Source organism: Galeopterus variegatus, unplaced genomic scaffold, assembly GCF_000696425.1.
Source record: "Galeopterus variegatus unplaced genomic scaffold, G_variegatus-3.0.2 Scaffold1744, whole genome shotgun sequence".
Lineage (NCBI taxonomy): Eukaryota > Metazoa > Chordata > Mammalia > Dermoptera > Cynocephalidae > Galeopterus > Galeopterus variegatus.
Genome location: NW_007727855.1, coordinates 83,935 through 107,770, shown reverse-complemented (window position 1 = coordinate 107,770; position 23,836 = coordinate 83,935). Strand labels below are relative to the sequence as shown.

Sequence of the window (23,836 nt, the reverse complement as noted above, 5' to 3'; positions counted from 1 at the left end):
TCAAAATATAAATTCTGGTTTTTCCCTAAAAAATCATAGCGATTTAGATATCTCAAAACTAGATACATCAAGAAAGAGAACAATCAGTGGCACTATTTGCTTTTAATTTCAGAACCCTGAAAGTTGCATTTGAACTGGCAAACTTTTGGTTCTAAGGACACATTACCCTCTTCCCCTTAGAGATTGCAGGAATATGGAATAATTTTTATTTTTTTAATTTAGTAAACAAGTATTTCCTAGAATCTAATTATATTAAATACTTTTTAAATTTTTATATTATGTTCAATATAATTTCAAGTTCCTATTGAAGACCTATCTGAAGGGAAAGGGACTTAAAAAAAAAAAAAAAAAAACTCTACTAAATGGCAGTCCGCAGAATCATTTGATGCCTCACTCCAGGGTCTGGTAACTCTTTCTACCAATAGACAGTCTCCCTGTAAGCAACCTAAATTCTTCATGCTGTACATAAGCCCCTTTCTTCATGATCTTTCATTGAGCTGATAGCAGCATTTGATTGCCACCCACTCTAGCACTGCTTTTTCCAGACCTTAGCGCATGTAATGGTCCCTGGGGAGCTTGTTAAAAATGCAAGTTCCTGAGTCCTCTGCAGATCTTGCAAATAACACTTGCTGGGGTGAGCTTGTGAGTCTGCATCTTTGACAAGTGATCCTGGTGATTCGAGGCAGGAGGTCCCACAGCCTCCTCTTAAAAAACACCGAAACAGAGGCAAAAGCAATTGGAATCCAATTGACTTGACTTGAATCACATCTCAACCACTGACATGCTCTGGGAATCGGAGAGAGTCAGTTAACCTCACTGCTCAATTTCTTCATCTACAAACCAGGAACAAATCCCCCTCCCTCACAGGATTGTGAGGAAGGTGAAATGAGATGATGCGTTTAGTTATACACCTAGCAGAGCACCTGGCACAGAATACGTGCCCTATAAACAGCAACTATAAAACTACTACTTCGTAAACTTCCAAGGCTGTGGTTAAATCACCTGTTTATTCTTCTCTTTTCTGGATTTAGATATCTTTTTGGCTCTGCTCTGAATTTTTTTTTTTCTTTCCGTTTTTCACCTCCTTAGTAAGAGCTGAATGCTATAGTCTGTGTCTGATCAGGCCGGGTACCTCATTATCCTCCCGTGTGTATGTCTAATTATTCCCTAAACGGGCACCCATCCTTGCACCTTTTCATTTCAGCATCTCATTAGGGTGCTCATTGGCGCACCTTGTTATTTCCCATCCATTCTCTAATGTCCTTTTTTTTCTGCTTCTTCTTTCAGTCCTCACGTCTTCTTATGCCCATTTCTTTATTCGCAGTATTAAATCCTTCCTTTCATGCTTGTCATTATTCCCTCCTTTCTACACAGCTCATTACACCCTCCATCTGTGAACTTCATTATGCCATTCCATTTTTATCTCATTACATCCTCATCATGCACATGTCATTAGCTCCTCCATTCATGCATGGGCCTGCATTCTTTCTCTCTGCTTCTAATCACAACCTGCCCTTCCCGTCCTCCCCATTTAATGCTCCCATTTATAAATCACATTATACCCCCCAATGCCTTTATCATTCCACCGATCCATTTATGCATCTTGTTACACCATTACCCATGCATATTTCTATGTGTATTTCTATTTGTGCATTTCATTATGGCCCCATCAAGCCTGCACATGTCACTTCTCCCCTTTGAAATGTTCACATACATTACATCTCTCTATGTTTGCATCTGATTACATCCAGTGCTCCTAGGTTTGACGACAAACTAACAAACACAGACAAATAAGTATGTTACTTGCTTTTAGAAAACTAAATATGTTTCTCAGGCGCCTAACATCAGTGCTTCTTAAACAAGTCATTCATTTCAGAAAGATTTACATGTACTTATCTAACTAAGAGACCCAAAACAGTACATTTTACATGCATAAAAAGGATCTTCTTATCTTGCTTTACTCAAGTAATCATCATTATCACTACTTTTTCTTATTTCTCTACAGTTTACAAAGGAGTATAATTATCGAAGAATTGATTGTGGCAACAGCTCCCTGAATCAGACAGCTTAGGGGCCCTAGTAGTTTTACAGTCTGGGGAGCACATTAGAAGCACCAAGAAATTAAGATAGTTTCCCAAGAACTGCCAGTGAATGACAGAGGCAAGGCCCAAACTCTAATCTTCTGGCTCCAAAACCTATGTTCTTTATACCATACCACTCAGCAGAAAAAAAAAAATCTTATTTTTAAGTATCACCTTTGTCATTTAACCCACTCTATAAAACTTCCCTAAGATAGAACTTGGTGTCAGCATGCTTTAAGTTTTGTTTTCTAAAACAAAATAGAACATATTTCAAACACTTTGTATTTCATGTCTGTTTCTTTGTCTACAAGTTTAAAGAGTTAGGTTAAAAGAAAATTTAACATGGAGCCCTCTGACAAGAATAAGTGCAAAATTCAGGAGAAAGATGGTCCCTTAATGATTTTTGCTACCAAGGCCACCCTCATACAGGCAAAATAAGGAGACTCCTGTACCAGAGATTTGAGGAGAACCAAGAAAGCCCCCCACCCAGAGGCAGACCCTTTCTTCCTCACAGATTCTAACCCTTGACAGTCTTTTTGCTTCACTGAATTATGTTCTCTGCCCTCACTTTTACTTTTTATTAGAGTATGAAATAGCTCATAAACTCAGAAAAGTACAGAAATATGATACCTATACCCACAACAAGATAGATGAGATGTTTACATTACTTTCATATTTACTTCAAATATCTCCCTTTATGAAAAGAAAGAAACTGTGGAAAATACTCTACTGAGGTTCGTGTATATGATTTCCATGAATATTTTTGTACTATTATTTTAAAATTTTACTTAAATGTTATCATACTGCATATATCTTTTGCAATGTGCTTTCTTCACTTAATGCTGTGTTTTTAAAATATATCTGTTAATACATGTAGAGCTAGTTCATTCATTTTAGTATCTAAAATTTTCCATTGTGTAAATAGACCACAGTTTTATCCATTTCTCTGTTGAGGGGTAGTTCAACTTACTACATCTGCCTCAATCGATATTTCTTCATCAGTGCTTATCTCTGGTTTCTCTGTTGAATGATTAAATGGAGACATTTAAAATCCCAACATCATGAGAAGTAATGCCTTCTCCCCAAGTCCATAGTAGAGTCAATTTATCCTCTCTGTAACTACTCTAAGTAGTAAACATGTCAACCATATGATAGTTCTTAAAATGAAACTAGATCCTTCCCAAATGTTGACATGCATTAGTGTATTAAAATAATTGAACCTAAAAATGGTGGTCTGATTCCCAGAACCTAGAATGCTTCTCACTAGTGAAAGGCAATAATAGGAGAAATAGTAAAAGGAGAAAAATACAATGCTTTCTACGGAAGTGTGGTTGATTTTTCTCATGGTTTAAAAGCAGTCACTTAAGAAGTCACTGGAGACTGTTACATACCCCTGATGCAATCAGACCTGTATGCTGATGGTCAACAAAATCATGGCCTATTTCAGACATGAGAAAAGATCTTGGCTGGTAATTCTTCCAGAAAATTCAGAGCCTAGAAAGGCCTCCCGCTGTGATGTGGAAAAAAGAAATATTCATGCTCTGCTGATAAGAATGTAAACTGGACAGCCATTCTGGAAAGCAATTTGGCAGAACCTAGTGAAGTTCAGGATATGCATAACGTTAAATTTTTAATGTCTCATGCAAACAAGGTTCTGGAGTAGGGCAGATTATTATTATTATTTACGTATAGCAAATAACTTATAGCAAATAACTTCACTGGTTCCCTTTCACCTCAGTCGTTAGCCCTGGGGCAACAAGATGGGAAGAGATGTCATCCTACACATACTAGGTTCTGTACTGTAAGGACAGCTGCCTCCATCCCCTCTGCCTGCCACCTCCTGAAAAGAGAGGAGAAAAATCTTTGCTCCTTGGGAAGGAGTCTGGGTTCTTACTTTTACCCTTTGGAATGTAAATAAATCTTTCCGGGGGAAAGTAAAACTAATGTCTCCAGCTTGATGACCCAGGGATGTCCAGGATCCTGGGTCTCATCCCCACCTTGAAATGTAAACACATAGCTCTGGGAAAGTAAATCTCTCTAGAGGGTCCCTCACTTTCTAATCAGCCATAAATTCACTTCTAAAGCTTCTTCTTTTAGCCTAGGTCCCAAGTTTCAGTAAAATTTGCTCAGAAAGCCCTAACTACAGAAACAAAAATATTTTCCCTACAGTTTTACACTAATACATGCCCTATGGCCCATCAATTCCATTCCTGAGTGATTAGCCCAGAAAAATTCTTGCTCACATCCACAAGGGGACATGTATGAGGTTATTTATTGCTACATGGTTCATGTAAGTGCACAGGTGGAGGCTGCCTTGGTGCCCATCACTGAGGGAATGGTTGGATGAAATATGGTGGGTGATGGATGCACTCTGTGGAATGACTGGGCAGCAGTAGAGGCAACAAGCGAAATACACATGCAATACCACCTAGGGCTCTTGAATGAAACAAACAAGAGACAGAATGAAGTCCACAGCATAGCATCATTTGTAAAAATGAAAAAAATACTAAACATTGCTACATAGTTTTCAAGAATACCTATCTGTTCCAAGACATATATCAAACCCAAAAAGGGAGTATAGAAAGGGGAGGTGGGAGGATTAGTCTGGGAATGAGAGCGATATCAGGGATAAAGGGAAAAAAGATGACAAGAGAAGGACCTTACTTCCAATAAAATAACTACATGCCTGAGGAGTATGGTTTTTATATTACCTTATTCCCGAAGGAAGGAAAAGAAAGCCCCTCCAATGAGCTCTTTCTACACCAGCACCCTTTGCAGTCTAGTCCACACAGTAGAAGCTCAATACATATTTGTCAAATGTAGGTGTCAATCATCAACTAGAAAAACAAAATCACTGCCAGTCTTTGCTTTCCAATATAAGGAGAACATGTAAATGCTGGCTTTAATTGCCAAAAGTTCTGGTGATTACAGTTTACTGCAGACACCACTGTAAAATTGTTAAACTTTTCTGGACATTTTGAACATTTGCAGTCTTTTGCTCTTGCTTCCACTCAGATAAAAATATCTTGAGGGTTTTAATGGGCTGCACTTTAAAATAAATTGGATTTGTAAAGAAAGTAACTGTTATTTATCAGACATTCATAAAGCTTATTACATAGCTTCACCCAATTTGCCATCTTTATTTTCTACTCAACCCATATGCTTCTATTAACTCTTCCATAAACTGCTTTATTTCAACTCTTGTCATGTTAACTGCTAACATTCTGTAGTAAGATTATTTTGTCATAATCCTTAGATGAGTATGAAAATCTGACTTTTTAAATCAAATCAAATACTCTATCCTATTTGCTAGTTCTTAAATGAAAGTGTTCTTTAGAACTTCTCTCTTTCCTCCAGGCACTTGGAGCCAGACCCATAGTCAGGATTGACACAAATTGCCAAGAAGGAATTCAGTACTTCCCTGCACACAGGGACTCAAAGGATAGAAAGAGAGCTAAGTCTATTCAGTGATCTACAGAGAGAGTGAGAAGTTTGCCACACTGTCTTCATATAGTCATATATGACCTGGAGTTCCCTTGCTAATTTGGTATAGAAAACTGAGAGCCAGAGGGATGTAGCACGTGTGTGACATCCATGTGGAACACTGACACACACTGTGAGTTCTGCCATGCCAGCACCCTTGCTGCCTCTTCTCAGAGGCTATCTCCCACCTGTTGCCCACCCTCCTCCCCACATACCCCAGCCTTCTGCCAAGTTCCAAAGTAGGCCCAACGAGTTCAATGTTCACATCTCCTCTCTTCCTTCCATATTGCACAATTTGGAATAATAGCTCAAACTTTCAAGGATGGAAACTTTGTTATTAGGACCAGACCATATATTTTGTCATTTGAAGCCAAACTATTGTGGAAATGTATGAGCATATGCACATAGAGACTGACAAATTCCTCAAATACCAATTAATGGACACAGATAAGCCCTCCTCACATCTGCTCCCAAAGGTACAGGATTAATTTTCTAATCAGTGTACACCAGAATAACTTGGGGAGCTTGTTTAAAAATGCATATGCCCAGGCCTGACCACAGACTTATCAGGCTAGGCTTTCAGGGATAAGACCTGTATCTGATGTTTGTAACAAGTTTCCTAGAGATTTCTGATGCCATTACTGATGGAGAGTTGATGATCTGGAAAAGCTGAGGGTCTTGAGAACAAGCTGTCAATATGCTATATTGATGGGTTCAGACAAACATCCTTCTTCAATTATTATCATTTTGTTCTAAAAACTTGTTACATAAAATTAAATAAAATGAATTCCTATAATACCCATAGAGATGCAGGTATATTTTTCAAAAATAAATGTGTTTTGGGCCAACCCCATGGCTCACTTGGGAGAGCATGGCGCTGGGAGCACAGCAGTGCTTCCGCCACGGGTTCAGATCCTATATAGGGATGGCTGGTGAGCTCACTGGCTGAGCACGGTGCAGGCGACACCAAGCCAAGGGTTGCGATCCCCTTACTGGTCACAAAAAAGGACAAATATATATATATATAAATAAATAAATGTGTTTTGAAAAGACTTAATGGTCCTAGTTGAATAGACATGAAAATTGAAAACCTAAATGCTACTGCTGATTTAAATTAGAGATAAGATCTATGTGCCTCAATTAGTAAAAATTTATAATTCATTGAACATTTACTATGGGCAAAGTGCTATACTAAGTATTTTCAGAAGCTACCAAATAATATAGAAGTCAGTCCTCATGCTAAGGATCTTTAATCCAGTTGTGGGCCAAAAGAGTCACACTAGAGGAAGCTTAGTAACAATCACACCACACACACACACACACACACACACACACACGTGTATTCCAGTTTTTCTCTGTTGTACTGTGGGGCCAGGCAATTACCTTCTCACTCCTTTGGAATGCAGAACTATGTCTCCTTCATCTCTCTGTCCATGGTTCTTGATACCAGGTGCTACAAATAATAAGTGTTATGAATTGAATTCAACAGCAGTATTTTTCAGAAGTTCAAATAAATAAAAAAATTAAATTAAAGTGTGGATATTCTTTAAAGTCTCTTCTGCTAGTTTATTCATTTAACATCCAGTGTTTCTTACAAGACATTATTCCTGTATAATGTAATACAATATAAAGATGAATTGTTAATTATATTCCCTAAATAAGTTTATTTCACACCCTGGATTTAGTATAGATTATGTGCACTAGAAATAACATACTCATTAGTATGTAAAAATATTTGGGATTTTTAAAAAACATTGTTTACATTTCTTAAAACATACTTGAAATAGGTGCCTGGAGTTGATCCTATTAGCCACAGGCACACAGAACACATGAGGCAATCCTATGTTTTGTATCTGTGCACAAATGGCTTTAGGACAGAATTTAAATGTGCCAGAACCCAGAGTTCTTCCAGATGTATGCTTTCACTGATTTCTGGAAAATTGCTTCATAGTACCCTCTTAGAGTACATAGACCACATTATAAGATCCAGAGGCCACTATGCACTTCTTCAGAGTCCATTGTGTTGACTCATGCTGTTATTTGTCAGCAAAATAATGTTGTAAGTATCTTCTCATATTTTCATGCTGTCTGTCTTATCTTTCCCTTAAGCAGCTTTACAAGAAATATTTTATATAGTTTTCCAAATTTCTATTCTCATTAATGATTTTTTTCTACGTTGGAGAAATACTCACTTAAACAACTGCTTAAAAATATCATTTTCTCTCCAGTGGCTTTCAATCTTTTTGAATTAAATGATTCTTGTCAGGAAAATCATTCTTAGTGCATGCTTATTATAATTACATATCTTTTTTTTTTTTTTTTGTCTTTTTGTCTTTTTCCGTGTCCGGCAACGGATCGCAACCCTCAGTGTCGCGCCCGTACCGGACCGGCGACCGGCACCGGGATCGCAACCCTCGGTGTTGCTTCCCGCGCCTCGCTCAGCCACCGAGCGGGAACCAGTCCGTATGTGGGATCCGAACCCTCGGGCGGGAGCGCTGCCGCGCTTCCCAAGCGGCGCACTATCCAGTGTGCCACCGGGCCGGCCCCTACATATCATTTTTTAGGTCAACCAAAATAACCGGGAGCGCTGCCGCGCTTCCCAAGCGGCGCACTATCCAGTGTGCCACCGGGCCGGCCCCTACATATCATTTTTTAGGTCAACCAAAATAACCGGGAGCGCTGCCGCGCTTCCCAAGCGGCGCACTATCCAGTGTGCCACCGGGCCGGCCCCTACATATCATTTTTTAGGTCAACCAAAATAACCGGGAGCGCTGCCGCGCTTCCCAAGCGGCGCACTATCCAGTGTGCCACCGGGCCGGCCCCTACATATCATTTTTTAGGTCAACCAAAATAACCGGGAGCGCTGCCGCGCTTCCCAAGCGGCGCACTATCCAGTGTGCCACCGGGCCGGCCCCTACATATCATTTTTTAAGTCAACCAAAATAACTTGAACTTCAATATTTTTCAAGTTTTATTGAAGTCTGATTTGGAGTGTACTTGGGAGAATGTGATTCCTTTAAATAGAATAATTATTTTCATTGAGAATTGGTCAATAGGGTGTCACTTTCCCTTTCTCTTCATGGCACTATCTTGGTATTAGTTTTCAATGCTGCATAACAAATTACCACAAACCTAGAAATTTAAAGCAACACATATTTATGATCTCACAGGTTCAGATGGTCAGGACTCCATTTATAACTTAGCCGGGTCCTTTGCTTAGGCCCTTATGAGGCTGCAGTCAAGATGTTGGCTGGGCTGTGTTCTCATTTGGAAATTCAAAATGAGAAGGGTCTGCTTCCAAACTTACTCAGGCTTTCGGAAGAAATCATTTCTGTGCAGTAGAAGGACTGAAGGCCCTGATCTGTTATTGGCTACTGGCTAAAGGCTGCCTTTAGATTCTAGAGGCCACCTGCAGTTCGTAATACTGCAACTTGTCTCTTCAAGGCCAGCAAGAGAGAATCACGATGCATCTGCTAGCAAGACAGGTCTTATGTATATATGTAGGGTTGTGTATGTGTATGTGTGTGTGTGTGTGTGTGTGTGTGTGTGTGTGTGTGTGTGTGTAATTATCATGGGAGTGACTTCACATCACCTTTGCTATTATTCTTTGCTCGAAGGAAGTCAGAAGTCCCTCCCACACTCAAGGGGAGGGGATTACATGAACAGATGACCATCAGGAGGTAAAAATTATTGGTAGATCACCCTATGGTCTGTGTACCACAACCCCAGTAGAATTGAAATACTCAGGGAGTGACTTAGAGTTAGGTATGAATTTTTTTATCACTCTTCTGGAGTCTAGTTGCCTTAATTTTGTAATTCTCTAAATGAATTAATTTTAGCTCTCTTGCCTTAAAAAAAGTAAAAATACAAGTCACATAACAATTCTTGGGGAAGCTACAGGACCCAGAAGAGTAAAGAAAAGTGGGAGAGAGAAATAATGACCTCAAGCACATTTATGAGGTTAAAATTCCAAAAATTTAAATATCACTGGTTTTTGGTTTGTGTTTGCTTGTTTTGATTTATTTTGCTTTGATTTTCCACAAATATTTGAAACTACATGTGTTTCATTTGTCTTTCAATTCAAAGTTGGCTGTGATTGCCAACTTCAGTAGTTCACAGAACTATCGTCTATCTTCTTCACTCAGTTCCCTTTGTGTAACACCTAAATCCTCTGAAGAGGTAAGCCTGCTTTTGGCATCAGAACTCGAACACTGGGATGTAGCTTACCATCTGTCTTAAACTTTTAAAGTAACTTTTTGCCAAGACAAATGTGGATTATAGGCAACAACCTGGGACATATCTGGTCTCAAAACAGGAAAAATAAAGGAACCTCTACATGTTATTTTAAGTATTTTCTTGCTAGTAGTGTTTGTGCTGAATAAAAAATTGATCCTTAATTGTGTGGGAAACAGAGAAACGATCTGCATGCCAATGGCCAACTACAGACTTCAGAGACTTAGCAGTTTTGAAACTGATATTTATGAACATCTGCTTTTTCCCCATAAATTTTAATATGGATTTCATCCTTTGAAAACTACAGATTTCCCAGGTGCTTTTTCACTCTTTATTTCGGGGAATATGCCTTTTAAAAAAAAAAAAAAAAAAAAAAAACTTTCCTTGTTTTCCATTGAACACATTCGAAATCACTTTTGTTAAAACAACATTCCTATATATACAGTGCCTATTGGAATGCCTACAATATGGTATTAATGTTAGCAACCCAAAATACCGTATTCAGCATGTTCAGGCTCAAAAATGTCCAATTCTAAAGCACGAGCCATAAGACTTTTAATAAGGGATGCTGAAAAAATTTATCTTCTAGTCCCAGTTTATGCCTTCATTATTCTACAAATATTTATTTAATACTTGCTATGTGACGGGCACTTTTAGGTGATGAGGTTACACCAGCCAACACATTAAACAAAATCCCTGTCCTCATTGTGTCCAGCCAGTGTAAATGTTCTCAAAAATAAAAAAAAAATTACCTTTAAATTTTCATAATATCTTTCATATAGTTCACTGGAAAACAGGCTTTTACTGGGCCTGCAAACAAATGATTTTAATTCATTCCTAATGCTGGACTAAACCCTGGGGATACAATTGTGAACAAAGTAGATATGTTTCTGCTCTCAAGGAGCTTATAGTCTAGCATACTTCTCACCTCTGCAAGAAATGTCGAACCAGAGCTTTTGGGTAGGATCTGAGTAGGCACTTGATCATTCTCTAGATTCATTATAAGCAGTGCAAATAGCACCTACATGACTCAGTTCTTGGGAATGCTTAAGAAACTGTTACTATAAGTATAGAAGATAAGAGTGTCAGCCAAAGAGAAGAAAATAAAATCACAGCAACAACAGAGGACAAACACGTGAGCCGTCTGGACACATGCAAGGCTAGCAAGGACATTAAATCCCTTTTCAGAAGAGCAACCTTTTAAGAGTACAGTTCTGGCCACCCTATAACAAAGGATACGAGTTATTTACATAATAGGAAAGCCTCAGGAAGACAGTAAAGCTATTTAATTTGGTTCGGCTAATAGATTTCCATCCAGTTATACGCTAATGGAACCTCTCTCCTCTGCCTCTTAAACAAGAGCACATTGGCAGGGGGCCACAGGGCATACAATCCATAGGCAGTCTTCGTGGTGTATCAATTCTTCTCAACCATTTGGATGGAAAAAAATTAACTAATTTACTGATAAATAACTTAAGACATTATTTTCTATTTAAACCCATACAGCTATGTCATGGAACAGAATACAAAATTTGCATACACTTTTCAGATAAGACATAAGACTAAGTGTTGGAGCCAAGGGCTGAGGGATTAAGCCTGCCCTCATATTTTCCATCAGTCCCCTGCAAAGCCAACCTAATAAATATAATAATTTTTGATATGGATAATTGGTTCTTCGTTTATATAAAATGTAAATAAGAGACAAATCCCCCAGCAGCATTTCCTTCAACCACACTGCCTCTTAGATATCCCTCCTTTTCAGAAACTCTGGAGCTGCTGCTAGATGCAAGAAAATTCTGGGCCCCTTCAGTCTCTGACACCTTCCCCCTAACCTTGACACCCAGCCCTGGGGCCCAGGTTCACTTGCTCTGCATTTGAGAATATTCCCATGGAAGAGTTTGAGCTGACCTCTCTTTTCCAAGGCTGGCCGAGAGAAGTTTTTTCCAAAGCTCCCTCTTAGTCCTTAGCACTAGAATTGAGCATCGGCTGTCCTGATGCTACAACCCAGTTTTCTAGTCTCAGAATGCTAAGTAGCAGGCAGATCAGCTTATGTTCTTTGTGCTTTGTGTTCCTGATACAGGATCTGGACCAAGTACAGCTCCATCTGGAAGAAGTGAGGTTCTTTGACGTGTTTGGCTTCAGCGAAACAGCAGGAGCATGGCAATGCTTCATGTGCAACAACCCTGAAAAAGCAACTGGTGAGAGACACCCCATTTGCTGCTAAGAACCATTTGTGCCCTTTGGATTTAAAGGGCTCTATGAGCCCCACACTGTTCTAGTTGGCCTTCCTCTTGCGTAAGCATCCTAACTTGTATTGATGCACAGAGTTGTGCCTGATCTCCTCTGCTTCATGCTGAGGAAAACATCTCATCAAAGTGGTCGTGAGAAGGGAAGATGTTAGAAAGAACAGAAACACAGAACCAGAAATGAGCAAGAGGAACTATCCCTTACCTGTATGTGGTTATCAAGAAAGTAGCCTTGGCCCTTTTGCCTTGAAAGGATTCTTCATTTCACCCAAATGACCCTGAGGATTAGAGAAAAACAAGCATTCTGTCAAGGTGTGTTCCAGAGCCTCAAAGAAATGAGACCACACTAAATGTGTGAATGAGCACACAGATCATAGTATCTCATAGTTATTACTTATACTGTTGTAACTGTGTAAAAAGTGAAACATGTAAAGAGTAAGGAATTATTTTAGGAATAACCTCATGGCTATTTATTCACTCTTCGCCTTTCTGCGGCCCAAGGAATTTGGTCTACCAACCTGCCCTAAAATAGTAATTATTAGAAAATATGAGCCAAGCCCTATGATAAACATGTCAGATACCTTATTGTACTTAATCAGCCCTCGTGATAATCTTTTGAGGTAAGTATTGATATTATTTCTGTTTTACTGAAGGGGAAACTGAGGCACACAGAGGTTTGGTAACTGCCTAAAGTAACACAGGTAATAAATAAACAGCGGCAGGATTTGAACCAATCTGACTACAGAGACCATGCTCTTAACCATTCTGCCATTCTGTCTCCTGGTTACATTTGGCCTAGTCTGGCCAGTGGAAATAGCTTGATATTAAATCTATGTCCATAAAGTTATGCTGTCCTTGGAAACAAAATATTTCATCACCTATTTGCCCTCTGAGAGGAGAGAGTTCTCAACGCTGACACTGCTCAGGAACTGCAGTTTAGACCAAGGGAGCAGTGTTAACACACCACTGAACAAAAAGCCCCTTTGTAGATGAGCCATCCTCTAGAGAGCCACTGATTATACCACCTGTACTCGGTGCTTTACGTTTTGGGTTTTGTGCATCTTAAAGATTACCCATTGTGGCAAGTCTATCCTCTTGTTTACTGCCCAGATGATGAGGCTGAATCAAAAAAGTATGTTTATTTGGCCAGATGGAGATGCAAGGGGCTCACAGAAAGGTACCAATTAAAATGTATTACCCCACGGAAAAGGTGTGGATAGAAGAAGCTGGCAGTTTAGGATGCCAGCCTTTGTGAGGCACAGATTGTTGGCTGATTACAGAGTCTGGATTGAGCCGATGCCAGCACAAACACCCCAATTTTTAAAAAGTTAATTCAAGCAAATAAGGAATTGGGAATTAAATGTCTCTGTTATAAAACTTTCTAACTAGACCTTATTCACATGTGAAAAAGAGCATAAAATAAACTTTATTTGAGAGCATGGTAAAATGAGGTACTTATCTTCGATGGCACTGAGAGGCCCTTAAGAGTTTTTACTCTGAGTTAGCTGAGTCCTTAGTTCAATAAATATTTAATCATATCTGGCCTAGGGAAGCCTCAGAAAAGGGGCTGAAAGTTAAAAACAGAAAGTGTTCCTTTAAAGTACATTTTTTCAAGTTCACTGCCATTCACTTGACAAGAACATTCTGCACATTCACACTTTCCTATTTGTGTTTCTCACAGTTAAATATAATCTGAGAACATAGAGCAGTAAAAATTCAAACAAGGCCAAATATTTTATAGCAGAACATATTGAATCAAAATGTTTGGCCTTGAAAACTTCAGTGGGTTTGAATTTCTTTGCTCATTTCCTTTTGCTCCATGAAAAGGGATTTGAGTCTGACAGAAATCCTATTTTAAACTGTTATTTTCACCAAAAGCCTTTGGCTCCCTGAAAAAGTTTACATAGGTTGTTGATTTCATCTTCTTGTTTTTACATAAGCATATAAATTATATATTTAATCTAAGTGAAAGGTCTTACATAACACTGCTGCCAGATGTATTATTCATGGAGATGGTATTTGCATTCATGGTCTGCTTAAATTCTAAGTTTAAAGAGGATCCAGACATAGGAATAAATACTTTGTTATTGGTCATGCACAGCTAGCATAGTACTTGCATCCCTTTTTTCATTTATGCAATGCACATCTGATGTATCGGTTAAGTGTCTTCTACAGGCTGAGGGTCAGGATAGAAATATAAGCTACTATATCTCTGCTCTGAAAGGGATTCATAATCCAGTTAGGGCCAGAAGGCATATGTGAGAAAATCTAGCATACTTTCTTGTGTGTTTTTAGCATGCAATAAATATCCGTTGAGTGAGTGAAGGAATGAATGAATAAATAAATACTTAGAAATGGTAAAGTTAAATATGCCTTAAATATTAAAATATGATGTTTCCAGACTGATTGTGTTAAGAATATCAAAGACATTGCTATACCATACCCCATGCATTTTTAATCTGGTAAATGGAGTTTAGTGCTGTTTGCTACTTGAGAGAAGTTCCCACAGGTAAAGCAAAGGATCCACTTCCCTGACTGTCTTAGTGCTTGACTGTACTGTGCCCAACTATGTACTGTGCAATGTTCTGGCTTTCATCAACAACCCCACAGGAGCCAGATGCCCTATCAGGCTCAGGGAGGAGGGGTCTAAAGAAGTAGGATCGAAGAGTAGGACAAAAGTCTGAAGAAACTGGAATTTTTATATTTTCAAAAAGGACTGACAAATGATACAATAACTGTTTTCAGATATTCAACGTTCCACCATTTTTTAAAAATGTTGGCCAGCATCTCTGTAAATGAGGAACAAAACATAAGGCAATTAGAAAATTCCAATTACACATCAGGAAAGATATCCAGAAATATACAACACTTCTTAACAGTGTGTAGACTAAGCCATGGGACTTCTTCAGAAACTGACAGCACATCCGCTGACTTACATGGTCATTCCTCTCTGCTGCGGATTGTCATCCCAAAACTCTTGAAGCTTATCCCCAATTATAACAATGCTAAGAGGGTGGGAAATCCAATTATGGTATTTGAAAGGTGAAGACTTTAAGAAGTGATTGGATCATGAGGACAGTGTTCTCATGAATAGGTTGATACATTCATGGGGTAGTGGACGTGGTTCTGATGGTTTTATAAGGAGGGCAAGTGAGAAGGTTAGTTCTCTCTTGCTCAGGTCATTTCTCGCTATGTAATACCCTGAGTTGCCACCCAGAAGAAGGCCCTCACCAGATGTATTCTCCAGACCGTGGCCTTCCCAGTCTCTGAAACTGTGAGAAATAAATTTTGTTTCTTTACAAATTACCCAGTTTCAGTTATTTTGCTATAAGCAACAGAAAATGGACTAATACACCCTCTTGAGGTAAAAGTCTCATCGCCATCTTCCCATCCAGTTCGCCATCAACACACAGAAATTCATAGGAGTTTAATATCTGGTGAGCAATAAAATATTTTTTATTTAATTAAGTCCTGATAAAGTCAGAGGAAACTAAGTGCTAGAATGATGTAGAGGCCCTGAAATGATTATAATTGCTAGCATTTATCATTCTAATCATTATAATGCTAAGCTTTACATGTATTTTTTCTCATTTTCTCACCATTATTTTATAGATGAGAAGAGATGACTCTATTTTATAGATGAGAAAACTGAAACAGAGAGATTAAGTAATTTTCCCCAGGTCACACAGCAAGACAGTGGTGGAACTAGGATTTTAATTCAGACAGGCTGTTTCCAGAACCTGAAATTTCAACCTTTAGGGCAAATCCAAGTTAAGGACATAGAATCTTGGAAATTCCAAGAACAATTATTCCATAGTTTCATAATATATTGTAAAGACTAAGAGGCAAGTCTAATTTTTTAGAAGTGATCTATCTTCTTGATGACTTATTCTACTTAAAGAAGAGCAGGGACTTTGGTATGATAATGTGTGGGAAATTATTACATGCAGGAAATGATTATAGTAGAAGCTATTTCCAATCTCTCCAATTTCTGATTCAGTTTTCAATAATCACTTTATAAAAGTACAGAGTAGAAGATTAGAAAATCACCAAACTAACTTAATAATCCTCAGAGACTTGCCTGGTGGTGTTTATTGCAGATCTCACTACTCCACATGAATGAGAGAACAGAGATTGAGCAAGTACATTGAACAGAACAGAAATTATTTCTGGAAAATCAGGCTGAGCCCCTTATCAGCTGCCGTTGTGTCTTAGAACTGCACAGTGCGTCCTAACAGTAAGAGTTAGTCAGCTGCAGCGTCCTGGAACACAGCTGGCTTTCCATTCAGTCACATTTTTTAAAAGTATGAGGAAGAACTAGGTCGTGACTTTCACTTTTTTTTTCTGGAGACACATGGAATGTCTTTGTTCTTACACCCTACATAAAACAACTTAGAGTTTTGGCACTTGCATCCTCCTCTATAAATCTGAGTGGTTCCCAGTGTGATTACTCTCTTAGTCACTAGATATTTAGAATTTGAATGTGGTTGTCACTAGGAGGTCTCCTTGAGTTCTCAAAGAAAATGGAAGAATTTTTTTTCAGACAACCTTCTATCATGATTCCTCTTTAGAAGCTGATTTCAAATATTTGTGTTATAAGAGCATACTGTCCATATATCGTGTGGGCATAAAGAGACAGCTTCAAAATGGTATCAGTATAGAAATGGCCTCCTCCGTAAGGAGATTTTCTTCAGATGGTAGAAATGACTAGTGACAGCAGTGTAGCTCTTCTTTGACAGACACCCTTCGTATGGGGTATCAGTATAGAAATGGCCTCCTCCGTAAGGAGATTTTCTTCAGATGGTAGAAATGACTAGGGACAGCAGTGTAGCTCTTCTTTGACAGACACCCTTCGTATGGACCAGATGTCTTTCCACTCCAGGTGCCAATGTGAAAATGGACTAATTGACCTCTGAGAGGATCCAACCTGTAAGGCTACAAATAGCCTGTTGAGTCCATTAATATGAAACTTTTCTGTTTAATTTCAGTGTTGACTTTCATAGAACTTTAAAGATGACAAGAAAAAAAAACAATTTGGACCTGTGCAGTGGCTGAGTGTGTCTTATGATACCTTCTCTCCTACCACATATGTTAGAGCACTGTCTATGCTGAACGTTGTTAGAGGACCAACGTCAGTGCAATGCTTGTTGTAGAGTAACTTCCCCTTTTCACATTTATGTACTGTTAGTGACTACTGAATACATATTAATTACATAAAATTCAACCTCCATTTGTTCTTCAAAGATATTTTCAATTATTTACTGACAAAACAAATACACACTCACCAACTCTGATAATTTATTGTCCTAAACTCTTTTCCCCCTTTCCCCACCTTCTTTCTTCCTGTTCTATGCCTCTGTGGCATGGACATTCCTCTCTCTGTTAAACCTCCCCATACACATTCGTTCTTTCTCTCTCTCTCTCTCTCTCACACACACACACACACACACACACACACCCCACCCCCAAGCAGAATAAATTCCCCTCCTCTCTGTCCTTTCCGTCCTCTGCACACACCTCTATACTGTATACTGCATGTTGCCATCAGCCTCCTCACTAGACAGTAAACTAAAGGAGGAAGAACCATTGGTTATTCATCATTGTAGGCCCTACCCAGTGCCTTGCATACAGTAGTGATTAATAACCATTTGGCAAATATATGGTTAATTCATGAATCATGTAAGTGATAAGACAGTTGTGGAAGAAATGCAATTTTTAAATCTAACTTAAAAAATATAACACTTTCTCAAAATTAAAAAAGAAAAAACTAACTGAATGAAACCTTGAAATAGCATCTTTTGGAAAATAAGCTTTTATAAGAAGAAAATGTTGCTGTGTACAAGGTTTCAACATATTATGGAGTAACAATTTTAATATACTAAAATGTTTCAATACGCACATATACACAGAGCCCATCGTAAACTTGCCAATAACTTGTGAGCCTTGACGGGAAACAAGTTAAGATCATTAACCTAACACTCCTCAGGCATTAAGTTCCATTTTTCACTCAGCCTCACTTCCTACTGTGTCTGCTTTTCCATATTGGGTCAGCAGTCTTGTCTTGATATAGAGTAAAAGTGTCTAATAGGCCTTATACTTGCAGCAAAGCTTTAGTCTCTCTGTGATTATCCACAAACTCTCATGCATAGAAAAGTGTCTTTTTCCACACGGAAAACAAGCTGAGTTAAGCCAATGCATGGATGAGGGGAAACTTTAGAAAGGCAGACTGGCCTGAGTAAATCAGTCTCATCATCATACGGGATTAAGATAACATCAATTTAAAGAATTTCTATGTAGTTTTAAAATAAAGCACTTAATATGTTTTAAAAGAGCTCTAGTCATCACCTTTCAGAGTAATTCTAATTTTTTATTTACCTACAGAAATACACTAGGAATAAATTTTGTTTTTCAGCCACAAACTCACCTATTTAAAAGACATGTTGGTGCTTTTTAGCAGCCACAGAGAATGAAGTCATCAAATATCTCAATAGAGTGGTCATATTTTGCCTTGGATTTCATCCTTCCCACCTTCTCAAAACTTAACAGTACAGATTATCCTTCTTCTCTTCTCTATTCTTTTTCTCCCTCCCAACAGAATCCTTCCATTGGCTTTAATCACACACAAGTGGCTTAACCTCTCCTTTCACTCCATCTACCGTCTTATCTCTCACTTCTTTAAAGCCCAGAGAATTGTCTGTCTCTCTCCTCTTACTTGCCTCCTCCTCAGTACTCACCTCTCTCTAATGCAGGTTCTAACGCCATTATCTCCCTCTGTGGTCATTAGCAACCTGCAAGTCACCCATGCACTGGAAGTGTTTTAGTCCTCATGTTACTTGCCTCTTAGCAGCATTCAATCCTGGGGTCCAATTTCTCCTCCTTAAAACATTCTCTTCCTTTCGTTTCTGTAACACAACACTTCTCTGATTTCCCTCCTACTCTCTAGACACTCCTTCTCAGCCCCCCTTCTGGGCCCATTGTTGGGGTAGCTGTCTTCTCTTCACTGTACACTCTCCCTACAACCAGTCTTCACTGGTTCTACAGTTGCAGTAACCACTTCTATGAGACAACTTCCAAATATGCCGTCCAGACCTCTCCTCTGAACTCTACATTTATATCTCCCACCACCTGCTAGGCTGCTTCTAAGGCACCTCAAACTCAGTCCATTTAAATCTCATGATTGTCTCTCCTTTGCCCCCCCTCCAAAAAAATACTTGGTCTTCGTCCACCATCCCCTAGCTCAGTAAACACAACATCACTCAGTCTGTTGCACTAACCAGAGACCCACTGCCCTCTCCATCACTCCTATCCAATCTATTGCCCCAACATTGAGGATTTTACTTTCCCAATTTCTCTCAAATCTGTCTACCTCTCCCCATAGACCTAGTGTAAGCTAGTGTCACCTCTTACCTAAAATAACGGCAATAGACTCCTCACTGAACTACTCTGGACCCTTCCAGTCTGCCTCCTACACTGCAGTCAGAATGATCTCTTCAAAGCAAGAATTTGATGGTGCCACCCCTTGCATGAAATCTCACATAGCCTCCCATATCTCTTAGCTGAAAGACCAGACTCCATAACATGCTTTTTATGGTCTCACGTGGAATGGTCTCTCCCAGCCTCTCCAGCTTTCTCTTGTCTAACACTCCCTCCGCTCTCCCTCTCTCTCTGCTCTGCCCAAAGAACCCTCTTTGAGTTTCTCATACTCACCATGCTTCTTCCTGTCACCAGGTCTTTTGTATGTGCTTTTATCCCAAATTCCCTTTCTCCCTCCTTAACCTAATTAATGTAGATCTTAGCTTTCTTATTACAACTCAGATCCACTGCTTCAGGGAAGGCTTCTGTAACCTCCCTGACTATACTATGGTCCTCAAAGCACCTCAAACTTATCCTCCATAACATTGGTTACAGGTACTGACTTTCTTTTTTATGTGTGACCATTTGATAAATGTCCATCTCCTCCAGTAAACAATAAGTTCTATGAAGCGGGCTCTCCTCCTTCAGCCCCTAGCTCACAAAAGATGCTTAATAAATATTTACCAAATAAATGAATGACCAAAGTTTTCATCATCTCAGAAAATTTTCTCTCGAAATTTTTTCTCGACCAAGTGGTGACAAAAAAATTAATGAATTCACAGTGATTTATTTTAGTAGAAAAAAGATAGATATTCATATGATAACATTTGCAGTGTATCTTTTGTGCTAAATATATTCTTCACATAAACAGTCTCTTCTTAAATAAGTTCTTTTCAAAAGTACTATGATAAACAGATCATTTTGCTTAACAGAATATGTGAGGTGTTTATATATACAGTGAGGGTTTGTATTAAAAACATACATATGTGTGTATATGTATACATATGGGTATATACTTAGGGGTGTGTGTGTGTGTGTGTGTGTATTTAACACACTGCATATGATGGTATACATATTATAGCTAAAGCTTCCAATGCAAACATTGTAAACTTCTACTCATTACCAAAAGGTTTGAGGCCAAGTGCTCGACCATGACAAATGGAACTCATGTTAAAAAATTTTATGAAAGCATTGTAGGTAACACCTTAAAATGTTCCAGAATACCAAGAATCGAGGGCCAGCCTGTGGCTCACTTGGGAGAGTGCAGTGCTGATAACACCAAGGCCCCGGGTTCAGATCCCATATAGGGATGGCCAGTTTGCTCACTTGGAGAGCGTGGTGCTGACAGAATACCAAGAATGTACAGGCAGGTGGGACAATGGTTAGAATGTGCTCAATCTGCACAACCCAAACAAGTTCGCCCTCCTTATCACAGACCTGACACAAGAATGCAGATCTATTTTTCCCAACCCTGAGCAAGCTCTATAATGTCCAGGCAATATGAAAAAGTGCTCACCATTTACATCTATCTAAGGTCCTATGGCCAGATGTTGCCAGTAATAGGCATCCATGAGATCTTATTAATGAGACTAAGCAGGACCAACATGGGATATGTGTATAAAACCTATGATTAGACAATTATCTCCATTCGTTTTCACCCTCCTGATCTTTTCTCATTCGTCCCTATTAGTCATTACTCAGCACGTCTGGGTCAATCTTCTTTGATGAGCTTCTCATAAAGGTACAAAGGTGACCACATACACCACTCAGAACTATGAGCAGGTTATCTTCTTGGAAAGTGACCTTAGAATTTTTATTTCACCAATAACACAATAAATAAATCAAATTCCACAAATATTGATTCTGAGTATTTTTTCTGTAACTCTATTGATTAAAGCCAAGGATGTGAATATGATCTTAAACTGCCATGCTATTCTTAAATTTCATAGAAGGTCATAACAATTCTCTTCCTACTACTGGTTTTGCAGTTTTACTCTTTTGTATATATATGACCTATTACTGTCACCTACCATGAGAATACTAATCATTTCCTTGACATTCTTGACCTATTAAGAATCACCTGGAGACCTTGTTAAAAATGCAGGCTCCCTCACCCCACCCCAAAATTTTGATTCAGTAGGTTTGGGTGGTGCCTTGGAATGTGCATTCTAACAAGCCAGCAAATGATTCTGATGTAGATGGCCCTTGGAGCACAGTTTGGGAAACATAGCTCCAACGGCATATAAAATAATAGTTCTGAGGCTTTTTTAGAGCAATACATCAGCAATTGGTCAGAGAAGCCTAGAAAGCATACTACATTTTGATGGGTATAAAAGTACCGAGAAAGAAAGCCTTCAGTCATATGTGGCAGTACCCTCAATGGGCTGCTGTCAAACTTATTTTTCTGTCCTATTTCGGTCTCCACAGCACCTTGTAGGATGTTGCAAAATCAACGTTGGTTAAGCCTTCTCATTTATTCATTACCGATAAACATGTCACTTGAAAGCACTGCCTAGATATTCATAAGAAACATTCCATTTGTTATGATTCTTAGTGATTTTGAAAACCACAGACACTCAGTCTACTAAATGTGGCTCCTATGACCCCCTGATTTAATGTTTCTATCCCTCTTTAAGCATATCCTCTATAATTATAGTTGGCTTTATTAGAACTGGCATGCACACACAAAAAAATCAGTAAAACCGTGGAAGGGGATTGAAGTAAATTTGAAACTCTCAATACATTCAGAGAAATTCCCCATAGGACTGTATAGGAACCATAATTCCCAGAAGCAGTGATTTCAAGGGGAAAAAAGCATACTTTTTTCAGTTATTATTTTAAAACTGTTTGGGGTTTATATTTTTTCTTCTAGAATATGTCTTCTTTTGAAGGCATTTATATTTAACAATCAGAAAATAATGTCTAAAAATTCAAATATCACAAATTAAACTCAAAGACAAAATTGACATAAGTCAAAACATACATAGCATAGGAATTTCTGAATCTGAATGGAAGTTGTGTGCAATGTGAATAGTAGTTATGTGGAGGTCACTGTCATCCCTAACAGCCTGTCACAAGAACAAGTGGGAAGTCTAGGAAGAAAAGAGAGCAAACACAGACAATGTGGGGAGTGCTCCCAGTGCAGCCAATCCATTTTGGGTTGGCTTGAAAATGGCAGTCTTGGTGAATAAATGGATCAGTTATTCAAAAACAGAAGAGTTCACCTTCCTTTCGGGACTCTGAATTACCTCCCACACCTGCATTTTTATTAAAGGTATAAGTTCAAAGCCTGCAGGCCTTGAACCTTAAATGGAGTCCCTGTCTTACTCTGATTTCTCTCACTATACCTAACACTTTCATATAGGTTTCAATATATTCTTGATTAAAAGAAGGGAGGTGGTTCTGATCCTAAAGCCATTAGGGTTTAGTATTTCTAAAAACCACCCATTCATCATCACAGTAAAAGGACGAATATGATCATTTCATGTTGATCACGATCATGATGATAGAATCTACAATTTTCAGTTCCTTACTGTGATCAGGTCTTGGTTAAGCAAGGCCATTATTAACCATTATGGCTCTTTTATGTGCCTTTATTTGTGGTGGGTGTAGTCCACTTGGGGATGTATGCAAAATTCAGGCTGGATTTTAGCCCCGACTCACCACCTTGGCCAAGTGCCCTTGTGCAGTGAACAACCTGCACAAACATTTGTGTTGGCCCTGTTGTTAAGCATAACAACTCTAGAGAGGAGAAAACTGAAGCACAGTGAGGTTAAGTAACTTGCCCAAGACAAGTCAGCTGTTAAGTGACAGATTCTAGACTTCATCTGAGGTCTGGCTCCGAAGACAGTGCCCTTATCCCATAAACTGTAGGCCTATACCAGAGAAAGTTTCTGATACAGTCCTATTTGATCTATTATAATAAGGATTAAATATGCCATTCAGCACACTACATTTAAATAAATTATATTTGGTTGAAAATGTTAAGAATTGTAACAAATCCTAAAGCAAAATGGAGACTTTGAATTATTGAACTCTTGTGCTCTTGAGATAAAAGGGGTTGTATGGCTACACAAATTATTATTTTTTATTATGTTACATTACAAAGCATTAGAGTCCACTTTGCATGATGCCCAGGGTTCTTTAGGTTTGGTCTCACTTTGAATCTCACTCCTTGTCTCTTCCTGCTTCTTCTCCACCCTGCTACCACCCAGGTTCCAGTAATATAGAATGAGTTGCAGTTCCTAGAATTTATTTCATGCCCCCTCTCTCAGCTTTGGCCCTTTCCAATGATTTTTCCCCCCATCTTCAAAACTACTGCTTGTTCCTGAGAATTCAGTTCAGACAGCATCTACTCCAGGAAGCTTTCCTGCTTCCTCTGCCCCAGTTTAGAATAAGTGCCTCTCTGGTGTGTTCCAATAAGACTTTGTGTGTGGTTCT

The 23,836-nt window shown here is 38.8% G+C and overlaps 1 protein-coding gene across 1 annotated transcript in view; it reads left to right on the top strand.

The window, feature by feature from the left end:
• VEPH1 (ventricular zone expressed PH domain-containing 1) overlaps nucleotides 1–23,836 on the top strand; it is a 283,060-nt gene that overhangs the window by 246,426 nt on the left and 12,798 nt on the right. Inside the window, exon 12 of the mRNA XM_008578689.1 lies at nucleotides 11,878–11,995. Coding sequence (XP_008576911.1) covers nucleotides 11,878–11,995 — 118 coding nt within the window. The remainder of the gene's footprint in view (nucleotides 1–11,877; nucleotides 11,996–23,836) is intronic.